Consider the following 12,051-nt stretch of genomic DNA (forward strand, 5'->3'; position numbering starts at 1 on the left):
ACCAAGGACACAGCGGCTCCTGAACCTTCACTTTATTCTGACACACATCACAAGGGGCCCCCCGATGTGCTGCCCAGCGACAAAGACCCTCGTACCTTCCCTCCGCCATGGGCCCGCTGGTGGGGGTGCAGAGGGGCCGGCCAGGCGGAGGCTGGATTCATACCTAGGAGGAACGAATCCCGCCCCACCCAGCACCGTGGCGACCGGCTCTCAGGAGCCAGAGCCGGGAACCCGTCACAGCTCCTTCTTGCAGGAACCTGTGGGCGGGTGAAGGGCTGAGGTCAGAGGTCAGTGCCCCCCACCACCTCCCCCCCACCCGCACCCCAGGCAGGGCTGCCCCACCCCGCCCTCTGGCCCCAGCCCCCAGAGCCCTCAGGCTCCCAGGGAGCTCCGTGGGTGGGGAGGTGGGCACCGGGACCCCAGCACTCACAGGACCCCAGCTGCTCCTCCAGGAAGGAGATCTGCTCACTCAGAGAGTCGATGCGGTCCAGCTGCTGGAAGGAGTGAGCCAGGAGGCTGCCGGGGTCGGGGAGCCCGTGCTCCAGGGCCCTCGAGGCCAGGCTATGCAGCGGGGCCAGCACCAGCTGTAGCTTCTGTGGGGCAGGCAGAAGGTTCCCTCTCTGTTCCGCAGCTGTTAGGGAGCACTGGCCAGTAAGGCCTGCCGACGCCCACACCCCGCTCTGCAGGGCCCTGGATGTTCACCGGAGGGAGCTTCTGGGCCAGGAGGGCCAGGCAGGGGGCCACAGGGGGACACCACATGGGCCAGTCCAGTGACGGTCCCCAAGGCCCAGGGTCCCGGGTCAGGGGATCTAGGAGGGGTGGACCAGAGCTTTCCAGGGGTCCTCGAGCCAACGGGCCCATGGAAAGACGGCAGGGACGAGGGTAGGGGTGGACCTGGGCTCGGGGCCTCTGCCCGCCTGAGGGGGCGTGGCCAAGCTAGGTCCCTCCTCCCCTGGGGCTCCCAGGCATCAGCCCGCTGCCCCTGCCAGGCCCCGGCCGTCAGTACCCAGGAGGCCTCTTTCCCGGGACCACCTCCACCGAACCCCGCAACCATTCTGAGGGTCTGAGCTACGTGACGGGAGACAACGGTGGGGGGGGGTCCCGGGGGGGTCCCGGCCCAGGCCTCACCTGTTCCAGCACGTCCACCCTTGACCGAAGCCTCCGCACCTCCTCCTCGACTGTGCCGTCTGTTCCTGGGGAGATGCCGGTGCTGAGTCGGGCAGGCCCAGCCCCACACCCCAGGCTGGCTCCTCACCTCCCCCGGGAGACCTCCCGGCCTCCGCCGAGTGTGGGGCACGGGTCTGGGGACGGGGGCTCAAGCCCCAGCGGTCACAGACCCAGCTGCCGTCGCGAGCCCACCCCTACGGCAGGCGCCTAGGCGGGCCCGCAGACCACCTCCGCACACCTCGGTGCCCCCCGCCCCGGCCCCCACGCTGTGCCAGGGGCCCCGCGGTGCTGAGCGGTCCGAGCCGAGGTCCACACTGTGCTCCTGGTGCCAGGCTGCCGACAGCGCATTATTACTCACGGTACGAGTTTGAAGTGTCACAGCGCGTACCAAAAGTAATAATGTCCCGTCGGCAGCGGAGGTGTGGCTTCTCCCGGCTGCCCGGGGAAGGGGCCTTCTTCCACTCTCTCGGCTGAGATGAGGCCCCCTCTCGGCAACCCGTCCCGTGATGCGCCGGGGGGACGGCCACCCGCCTTTCCCCTGGGGAAGACCCCCACTTCTGCCCGGGTCAGGGAGATGGCCTGCCGCCCGGGGCTGGCTGCCCGCCCCCACGGTGGCGGGCACAGATCGGCAGGGTGACGCCCAGCCCCCTCTCGGGCCGTCCCTGTCCCACCTCCCAGCACAGCAGCAAGGACGTGGGCGGGGGCAAGGGGGCAGCTTACCTGTTGTGGGGTTCGGGGCTAGCCGGGGGGTCCCTCTCTTGGGCAGGCAGAGGGCACCATCTGCGGACGGGCTGTGCCCCTCCTGACACCGGCACGAGTAACTGCCCGCGGTGTTGATGCAGTGCTGGGGGCAGGGGCCCCGTCTGGTACTGCATTCGTCCACGTCTGCGGGAAGAGGGGTGTGGGCAGGGAGGGGCACCCACACTGAGCCCCCTTAACACCCGCCAGTCGGCAGGCCACCCGGGACACCCAGGGTGGTGTCCACAGGACCCTTCCCCTCCGGAGGGACGCGAGCCAGCCTCACCTGTCTGGCAGGTGTCACCCTGCCATCCTGGAGGGCAGTGACAGTGACCGGGCCGGACGCAGCTCCCTCCGTTCTGGCACGGGGGCTGGCATACTGCTGTTGAGGGAGAGGCCTGTCACGGACTGAGGGGGGACCCCAGGGCCCTGCAGGCGTGGCAGCCGGGGAAGGGGCGCCGTGCAGCGAGGAGGCGCTCCACTCAGGCGAAAGCAGCAGGTGCTCTGCCCGGGGTCTGGAAAGGGGGATGGGGTGTGGCATGACCAGGCCGCGGGCGCAGTTGGCTAACTGGCTGGCTGGGTGCTGTGGGGCCCCTGGGGCGGCCCTGCACCTCTCACCTGCTCCACAGGCCCTCGGGAGGCCACTGGTCCTCTTCCAGCCGGGGCAGCAAGCGTAGCGAGGCCTGGTGGAGGCCGGCCCGGGGCTGCGACGGTAGGCAGTCCTGTAGATGGTCCTGCGGGGTGTGCGGGGGCAGTGGGGCGTCAGCAGACCCGGGCTGGTCCTCCCAGCTCTTCACCGGCCTTCCCTCCCTGGGCGCCGGGCCCCTGGATGCTGAGGGTGCCCTCCTGGGCCAGCACCGCTCAAGCCCCCCAGTGCAGGAACCACCTGCGGCCTGGGATCCTGGACGCCCAGCCCCGCTCTGAGCAGGCCCAGGAAGGGGTGACTCCCGAGTGGGGCTTTGCCAGCCCCTCCTTGGCCGGCCTGCCCAGTGGCAGGTGCAGGGGACAGGACCCCACCCCTCACTGGGCGTGCATCTCAGGGTCGCAGCGTGGGCCCCACCCACACTGCCCCCACCTTCTTGGCCAGCTGGGGGTGCGGGGATATCCCACAGGGAGGCCTTTGAGAACCCCCGCAGAAAGCAAAATCTTTTTGAAGGCAAGTTGCCAGCTGAAGGTGGGAGACACGCCCCCTCGTGCTGGCCACTGGGATGTCCTGGGTGTGTGGGGCAGGGTCTCTGTCTGGTGACCACTGGGGCTGTCACGGGGAGAGGGGGACCCACTGGGGCTCCGAGGCACGTGTCGGGGAGGCAGGCATCTCAAGCGGTAAGAACTTGTAGCCAGCCGTGCCGGGAGCGGGCGAGCCCCCCTGAAAGCAGAGGGGAGCAGGCAAGATGGGTGACCCCCTCCGGAGATGGGGGGGCGGGCAGGGAGGAGATGATGTCTGAGCTTAACCGCAGCCACGGCCCAGGACCAGGACCGGCCTAAGTCGACAGGGACGCCGGCCTCTGCCGTCCACTCAGTGAGTCCTTTGACCCCTCCGGGCCCGGATTTCCCCGCTTGGGGCGACCCGCCCTCCTGGGCCTCAGGGTTTACGTGTGGCAGACGGGGGCCCTGCCGGGAGCGGGGGGCACTCACCGGTAGGTGCTGCAGGCTTGGTGCCCGTCACAGGTGGTGAGGTAGGGCTGGTACGCCCGCTGCACAAAAGACTCAGACTCGGGGCCCCTGGGAGCCCCGACGGCACACACCTTGCGGCTACAGAGGCGGGGGGGAGCAGCGTGTCAGCCCGGGGCTCCCGGAGCCCAGACTCTGGGGAGGGGCCGCGGGGCTCCTGTGCCCGCCCCCCCCCCCCCTCCCCGCACCACAGCGGCCAGAGGGCCGACTCACCCAGGCCGGAAGACGTGCTCAGTGCCACCCACTGCCAGCACCAGGAGCCACCCCAGAAGCAGCTCCCTGGAGTCACACATGGCCCGTGCGTCCCAGCGGGTTGGCCTTCTCCTGACGGTGGCCTGGAGCACAAGGCACAACCCCCTAAGTCCCTCTGCGGACCCCTCCTTGAGCCCGTACCTCTGGGGGCGACAGCGCCCCGGGTCTGTGACACCCGTCCCGCGCAGCCGCTTCCCCAGCAGGAGAGCCCCAAGGCCAGTGCCAGCCCCGTCCTCCCCCAACCTGTCCCAGCAGGTGAGGCCGGCCCTTTGCCAGTCACAGGGGCCCAGGACCAGAAGCCGGCACCCTCACGGTGGGGGCGGAGGCACGTTGGTCTGGGTGAACCGTGAAGGTGTCTGTGGCTCCAGCAAAGTTCACCTGGGAAGGTGGGGGCCCCGGGGGAGCCTCTGCACCCGTTCTAACGGCCTGGCTAGCGCCCTCCTTGTCCTGGCAGGACAGTACCAATCTCAGTCTGCACACCGGGCGTTAGTGAGCAGAGCTGGAACCCAGCCCAGCTGGCTTGGCCCTCGGGCCCTCATCTGCCAAATGGGGAGCCAGCCGTGGGGGGGGGGGGGAGGGTGGGCAATGAGGGTGCAGGCGCTCAGCATGCGGGAGCCATACGGTCCTGAACGTATGCAGAACGGGGCAGAGCCTGCGTATAGGAGGGGGTCACTCCTACACTGGGGTCTGACCGGTCTGGCCCAGGGATCCCAGGACAGCGGGGCGGGGGCCACTGGAGGAGCCCTTCCCACATGCCAGTGGAGCCAGAGGCCATCCCTCTGTGCTGTGGATGGAAGTCAAGGAGGCTGGGAGAGCATTCCTGGGAATGTGAGAAACCCCAGCCCAGAATTACTGGTCTACAACATGCTGAGGGCGCTGTGCGGTCTGGGGGGTTACCAGCTATGTGCACAGCCAAGCATCTGGGTAGACGGGGAGCTCCCCGCCCCCATGCTCCAGGCACCCCACCCGAGGCCCCCAAGGGGCTGGGTCCCACCCAGGTGGGCAGCGCCTGGCCCTACGGGGCATTCAGCAGGAAAGCACACAGGAAAAAGCTGAACTTCTGTGGGGGCAGGAGGGAGAACCCTTCTCTGGGACACCACGAGGGTCTCAGAGGCCCCTTCTCCGGCTCTGACAGCTGGTCCCATAAAGAGTGAGGCCTGCAGAGAGGGGACAGTGCTACCACAGCCGGTCTGCACCGTTCGGCTGGGAGTGGGGTCGGCGCTCTGCCCCCCCCCCCGCGTCACATGGACCCACGTGGGGCGGGGAGGCAGCCGGACGAGAGTCCCTCCTTCCCGCACCCCTGCTCTTGGTCGGTGGCCAAGCGGGGAGGGCAGGGGGAAGCCGAGGTGCTGGGACTTAGTCTGGGGGGCTGTGCGGTGCTTCTCAGCAGTCTGTGGGCAGGGGCACGTCCTGTCAGAGCCAGGGAGGGGGGGCTCGGGAGTGGACCCTGGGGGGGGAGCACAGCACACCGTTAGGGGGGGCACTCCTGGGGGTCTAGGCAAGCATGAGAGGATGCGAGCAGGTGGCATTGGGGGGCAGGCCAAGCCCTGGGAAGGCAGAGGTGGGTCAGAGAGCTGGGCAGGAGCCCACCAGGGGCCCACAGACCCTGTGCCCCCCGTGCTAGGTGCCTGGTGTGGGGGTGGGGCTCAGTTCTTGCAGATGTAACTGCCCCCCCCCACACACAGCCGCCCCAGCACCTCCCCTGCTCATGCTTTAAAAGAGGAGAGTCAGTGTTTGTAGTCATGTTTCCTCCCGGGCTGGGGGAGGCCGAGGGTGCTGCCTGGCCTGTGCTAGGCTGGCAGAATGTCATTTCCCTTCGCGGTGACAGCCCAGCTGGGGCGGAGGAGCCAGGGCGGGGGTGGCCGCAGCGCCTCAGGTTGCGAAGCGATAACGTCCCACCCTCCCGGAGGGTCAGCGTGAGTCCAGCCCACTTCCCTCCCACCTGCCTGCGCGGCATCCCCGCAGCGCCCACCCGGGGGAGGGCTGGGTCCGCAGAGGGAGGGGCCCGACTCGCCGCAAAGCGACGGCCCTGGGTCCCCCTTCCACCGAGAGGGGTGCCCTGGACATTAGGACCCTGGGAGGGCGGAAAGGCGGGGTGACGGGGCACCGGGGAAGCGTCCTCTCTGCCGCCTGCCCCTTGCCTCCCCTCCCCCTGCACGCCGGCCCCGCGGGGGGGTGGGGGTGAGGAGGGAGAGACACGGGGTCTGGGGCCCGCGAGGCCCGGAGTCAGGCCCTGGGTCGGGGGGGGGGGGGCCACGCTCAGGGCCCAGACGCGGGTGAGGGGCTGCGACGCCCCCCGCCCCCCTCGGGCCCCCGCGCGGCCCGGCTCGTCGCCTGTTACCGGCAGGGGGCGCCCTTTCCCGAGGCCGCCGGGCCCATTCTCCGGACCCGGCGCAGGATCCGGGCAGGGCCGGGGGTCGCGTCCCCGCGCGGCAGCCCCGGCGCCCCCGGCCCGCTCACCTCTCGACTCCCCGCGGTCGCTCCGCGTCGCCCCCCAGCTCCGCGCGCGCCAGGGCCCCCGACCTCCCCCGCCCCAGCGCGCAGACCCCGCCCTCGGCGCTCCCCGCGCCCCCCGGCCCGGCGCCCGCTCCCTCCGCACTCACCGCCCGAGCCGGGCGCGCACGCGCCGCCGCCGCCGCCGCCGCCGCCGCCGCCGCGCCGAGGGGCCCCGGCCCCGCCCTCCGCCCCGCCCCGCCCCCGCCCCCGGCACGCCCCGGGTGGGCCCCGAGGCCCCGCGCCCGCCCCCATTGCGCAGATGGGGACACTGAGGCCCGCGGCCAGGGCGCGCCCCACCCCCCCACCCCGGGCACGGCGGTGAGTCAGCCCGAACCCGGGGCTTCGGACGCGCACCCGCCGCGGCGCGCCGCCCCTCCCGAGCCCGCTCCGAGGCCCCGCAGCGGAGCGCGGGGTGGCCGCAGGGGACGCAGGACCGCGACGCCGGCCAGCCGGGAGGCCGCGTGGGGAGCCCCAGACGCTGGGGATGGCCGTCACAACGGGGTGGCCAGCTCGCTAGGCACCGGGGGCTGATTGAAGCTGGCCACTACCTTGCAGCCCCACGCGGGGTGGACATAACGACCCCGGTGGCCCGGAGACCCCGTACTTAGACCAGAGCCCGGCTGGATCCTGAGTGTGACACTAAGCGACCCTCCCAACCAGAGTGCCAGGTTAGGGGCCCTGTGGGACCCCCACTGGGCACCCCCCTCCGTTCAGGACAGTCAGGACCACCCCTGAGTGTTCCTCAGGCCCCCAGGGAGCCCCCGCACCCGAATCCCACCGTCACCAGCGGGGACTCCCGGACTCCATTTCTGCATTTGTAATGACGACTGAGGCAGCCCCAGGGGCCCCAGTGCCCAGTGCAAGAAGGGGCTCACGCAGCCGGAACCGGGTGTAGATATGCCCCACCTGGGAGAGCTGGTATTAGTGGGTCATTTCTGTGCCACGATTGTCACGGCCATCATCATGGGCGACGCGCGGTGGGGGCTGGGGGGGGCGGCGCTTGAAGCAGAGCCCGGGCCCTGGTCACATAAGTGCTCGTGTGTGTGGAACACATTCCCAGGCACAGCCAGACCCCTGCTGCTGCCCAGAAGCTTGCTGTGGACTCACCTGGAGGAGGGGGCTCCGTCATCCCCTGGGATCGCGTGGCAGCCGCTCTTCCGGGTGGCGGGGGCTGCCCGTGCCTCCCTCGTGCTGAGGTCTGCAGGTCAGAGACATAGCGTGGGTTGGCGCACAACCTTGGTCACCCCGATGTCCGGGGGCTGGGAAGGGGGCCAGGCTCCTTGCCCCTGTGGGGCCTCAGCCTGCATTTGCCCCAACAGACTCTACCCCCGTGATGGCTGAAGCCAGATGTGTCTTTCCAGTTCTGCCTGTGCTCCCACCGTCAGCCTAGAGACAGACTGGCCTTGGGTCCCCTCGGGCAGGTTGCTGGGAGAGGGTCCCGCAAACTCCTGGGCGCGGCGAGGGCTCCTTGCAGAGCCAGTGGCTGTGGGGTGTCTGAGCATGGCCCACTCTGGGGGGGCTAAAGGAAGGGAGGGACCCCACGTGCCTGAACAGAAGCCCCCAGAACAAGAGGGCCCCGGAAGCCTCTGGCAGGTAGTCTGAGGGCAGTGGGGGCAGCTGCCGCTGGGATATAGAGGGTGACAGAGGGGTCCTGCTGCGGAAGGACTTCAGGTCTCCCGGCCCTCATACCCAAGCCGGGCAGCCCTCGCTCAGACCCAAGCAGTAAAGAGTTAAGAGCCAGGCCTGGGGAGGTCTTCCCTGCCCTGTCCCCTGCCCCCATCCTGTCCCTGACCCTTTGGCCCCTGCAGCCTGGCTGGGTCCTCTGGTCCTCACTCTGCTGGTAACCTGGGCTGAGGCCTCATCCCCTGCGTCTTCATCTGGGAAATGGGGGTTCGTCAGACACACTGCTGATGGGGCCGTGGGACAACAGAGCTTCCAAAGCCAGAGGGGCCTCCACGTGGGCTGAGGTCTTTGGGTGGGGACTCGGGCCATCTGGGTGGAGGGGGCAGAGGAAAAACAGGCCCCCCTCAGCCTCTCTCTGCCTGAGGACCCCCCAGCCCTGCTCCTGAAGCCAGCCCGGCAGGAAGCGGGGGGCTCCTTCTGGTCCCATGTTCACTTTTGCTTGGGGCTCCTCCCTGTGAGCCCAGTGCCCCCTCTGCCTCCCCTCCCAGACCTGCCTTGGGAGCGCCTGCCCACCCCTGAGGATGCCCCCGGGCCCCCAGGCTCCCTGAGAGGAGGGCTGAGCCAGCCTCGGGGGCGGGGGGCTTTTCCAGGACAGCAGAGTCAGCCAGAAGGAGGGTGTGTGGAGGGTGGGGGGCACAGGCCACATTTGGCTTCTCCTTTCAGGGGTCACAGCAGAGGCTGGGCCACCCAGGGCCAAGGGTTCAAGCCGGGGCCCCAGAGTCCATCTAGACTGGGCCACCCAGTAGCGGGCGCCCTCGGCCCAGGGGCCCGAGTGCCCTCCATGCGTTGGGAATGGCACCGATCGGGAAGAAAGGAGGTGGCGGCTGGAGCTCAGAGGTGACACGGGTGCACGCCAGCCGACAGCTGCCGTGGTCAGCGGGGCCCACTCCCTGCCCCCCCCCCCGACGTCACCCCTGCCGTACCTGATATTGCCCAGGCCCAGGCTTGACCGTGGCCACCATCGCTGCCTCCGGGGGCCAGAGGTGGACCCCAGCCCTGTCCTGCCGCCCCGAGGCACCTCCGGAGGCCGCCCGCCTGGCCTGCCCCCTGGAGCTTCCCTCTCGGCTCTGCGGGCAGCCGTCAGGGCAGGGAGGCTCCTCCCGGGCAAGGAAGGGCGGCTTTTTATGCACCGTCCCGTGTAAATCAGGATTGGGATGGGCCCTTCCCGGCCGGACTTCCTGTGTGTGTTCCCCGCTGATAACAGGGAGCTGTCAGCGAATAAACAGGAGGCCCAGGGGCGGGCGGGGGCCGTCAAGGGGGTGGCCTGGCCGAACTGTGGGCAGGGGTGGGGGAGTTGTCCCCTGGGACCTCTAACTCTGAAGCAGCCGGAGACCAGCCTCAGGCCCGGCTGGCGACCCTGGGACCCACTGGTCCCTGTGTGTGGCAGAGGACGTGGCTGGGAAGGCCCTGGGCCCAGCCACCTGGTGGGACCGCAGGCCACGTTCCTGCAGCTCTGCAGAAGGGACTGTTTGTTCTGTGCCCCTGGACTCTCCCCCAGGGCGTGTACCCGCACCCCCAGATGTGCGTGTCGCAGGGTGGGAGGCAGGGCCCACAGCCCTGGGCGGGGGCACCCAGCCAAAAGAGACCTGGGGACAGGCCAGGTAGGCCGGTAGTCAGAGAGCAGCCCATTCGATGTGTCCCGGGGACCCAGCGTGGCTCGGTAGGGGTGACAGGGAGGGACAGTCATCAGCTCGAAGCCTTCTCCAGGAAAGCCACCCCAAGGGGCAGTGAGCCCCCAGTCCTGGAGCTGTGCCAGCACGGGGCCTCTCTTGGGGGCAGGGAAAGCGTGTCCCCTGGCCCTCCTGCCTCCTTCGGCCTCCAGAAGGCTGAGGGGTGGGAGGGGTGAGGGTGGAAATGGAGGAATGCAGGAGCCTTTGGGCGGCCAAAGGGGGTGCTTCCTCGGTTTGGCCAGGGGGTTCAGCCCCCAGCCCCCCGGACTGACCCTGTTTCCTCATTTAGGTGGTGCTGGGGACCCACAGATTGGGCATCAGTTGCTGTGATCGGGGTGCGTGGGTGCCCAAGGCGGGGCTGGGCAGCCGCTGAGGACACACCCAGACCACACAGTTGGCAGAGGGTCCCTGATCACGCAGGGCCACTCCAAACCCTGGCTGTCCTGGGGGTTCGAGCCTTGCTCCGGGGTCGGCCCCTTCCCGCCCACGGCCTGGAACACCCTCATTTCTCTGGCCTTGAGCGCCTCTGCCGGCCCTTACTCCCCTCCGGCCCCACCCAGCTGGATGTCCTGGCCAAGAGGGGCAGGTGGCAGGCAGCTTGGAAAATTCCCCCAGAGCGACCGGCCTCCTCCCCACCCCCACGGTTGGGGCAGGGTCTGCTGCAGCCACAGGACTGGGGGGGCCTTTCTCGGTGGTGCCCCCCCTCCCGCCCCGAGGCTGGAGCTGGCAGCCGAAACCCTCCTCCCTGTCCCCCCGTCCCCCCGCGCCGTCCCTTCCCCACATTCGCCCCATATTCAGCAATGGCTGAATGTACTCTACAGAGCGTGAGAGAGGCGCCCCCGCGGCCCACCGCACCCAGACCCCCCCCCGGAGATGTGCTCCGAGCCCCTGGGTGGGAGACCAGCAGACATCAGGGCTGGCTGCATCCGGCCCCCTTTTGTGAGACCCAGGGGAGGGAGACTTGCCCCAGGTGAACAGTGGGACAGAGCAGGGCCGGAACGGGGCAGGACTGGTCGGCTCCTTCTTTCTGCCTTTCTTTTCTCCACGACTGCCTCCCCGCTCCCTCAGGGGGTCAGCCCCCCCACCCCGACCTTCCCTGCCAGTGTGGGGGTGGGGGGCGGGAGGGGGGTGCTGACTTTGGGAGTAGCTAATTAGCCAATTATGGGAATGGTTAATGGCTCAGCTTTCCCTTTAAAGCTTGGGCTTGTTAGGGAACTTTCTGGAAGGATGCCGCAGAGCACAGAGGTACAATACAAACACGGGGAGAGGGAAGAAAGCCGGGCTCCCTGGCCCCTGGGTGCCAGCCAGGGTGGGGCCCAGTCTCTGCCTGCTGCCCACCTGTTCTGTAGCCCCCACTGCCCTGCCTCCAGCCCCTCCCTGAGCTGAGATCGGAACCGGTCTAAGGAAAGGAGGCCTTGGGTCCAGGCGCTAAGGGCCCAGCTTCGCCCTGACTTGTCATGTAAACCCTGCTGTGCCCTCCACTCTCAGGTTCCCGGAGCCTCAGGGGCAGACGCAGGAGGAGGGCTGGGGTCCTGCCCTAACCCGGCCCGTTAGGGACGGGAAGGAAGGAGACGGGTGTGGGGGAACTCCAGGAGGCCCCGGGGGGCCTGGAGAGGGGCGAGGCGTGCCTTCTGCCCCACGGCCTCCCCGGGGTGACGGATGGGTGGAAGGAGGCCTCCTGGAGGGGTGGGCTGGGGCTCCCTCCACCCCCACCCCCCGCCCAGCCTCTCCTCCCACCCCCGATGCCACCCGTGTAGACTCACGAAACACACAGCCTGCCCTCACGGAGTCGTCTTTGAGAGCAGTCAGTGTTCCTGTGCCCCAGGCCCATATGCCCTGAGGGCAGGGTGGGTCCCAGGCATACCTGGGCAGCTCAGAGACCTGGGCCTGGAGCCTGGCCGGCTTCCGGCATGGCATCCAAGGCTGGAGAAAGCTTGCTTTCCGTTGCTGGAGACTCTGGGCCTCAGTTTCCCCCACCCACCCCAGGCACAGTAGAGCTGGATCCTTGCAGCTGTCTCCCAGTCTGCCTGAAAGTTCTGAAGTTGGTTGGAAAGGGGCCCTGCTGCCTTACCTTCCCTGAGCGTGCTGGTCAGGCAGTGGGGCGTGGCATAGGTCAGCCAGGAGCTCCTGGGACCCCTCACCACCGAGCTTTCGGTCTCTGCAGCCCCCGGAGAGGGCAGACCGAGCCCCCAGCAGAGGCCGGCTCAGGCGGCCTGAGGCCGAGGGGCACCGGGCGAGGCGTGTGACCAGGGCTGCAGGAAGGAGGGACGAGAGCGCAGAGCAGAGGAGAGATGGGCCTTCCTGTTTACCCCCGGAGCAGCCGCTGGCCTCGGGATAGGGTGACTCTGTCACCACGGCGGGGTCCAGCTTCTCG

The 12,051-nt window shown here is 69.1% G+C and overlaps 1 protein-coding gene across 6 annotated transcripts; it reads right to left on the reverse strand.

The window, feature by feature from the left end:
- Window positions 1–17: 17 nt before the first annotated feature.
- EGFL7 (EGF like domain multiple 7) lies at window positions 18–7,522 on the reverse strand. Of its 6 annotated transcripts, XR_006709887.1 has the most exons (10): window positions 6,432–6,461; window positions 3,790–3,911; window positions 3,541–3,657; window positions 2,524–2,639; window positions 2,192–2,287; window positions 1,888–2,052; window positions 1,129–1,193; window positions 431–593; window positions 181–257; window positions 18–146 (listed from the first exon to the last, which is right to left on the reverse strand). XR_006709887.1 is itself a non-coding variant. In XM_045467952.1 (9 exons), exons 2-9 carry the CDS (start codon window positions 3,867–3,869, stop codon window positions 235–237), a joined length of 822 nt encoding a protein of 273 aa, XP_045323908.1. In that variant the 5' UTR covers window positions 3,870–3,911; window positions 7,432–7,522; the 3' UTR covers window positions 18–234. The 6 variants fall into 6 exon arrangements, 5 of the variants coding, with proteins under 5 accessions (XP_045323908.1, XP_045323905.1, XP_045323907.1 ...); XM_045467952.1 differs by lacking the exon at window positions 6,432–6,461 and adding an exon at window positions 7,432–7,522 and having other exon boundaries at window positions 18–257; window positions 2,192–2,284; XM_045467949.1 differs by lacking the exon at window positions 6,432–6,461 and adding an exon at window positions 7,432–7,522 and having other exon boundaries at window positions 18–257.
- Window positions 7,523–12,051: the final 4,529 nt, after the last annotated feature.

This window comes from Leopardus geoffroyi, chromosome D4 (genome assembly GCF_018350155.1).
Source record: "Leopardus geoffroyi isolate Oge1 chromosome D4, O.geoffroyi_Oge1_pat1.0, whole genome shotgun sequence".
Lineage (NCBI taxonomy): Eukaryota > Metazoa > Chordata > Mammalia > Carnivora > Felidae > Leopardus > Leopardus geoffroyi.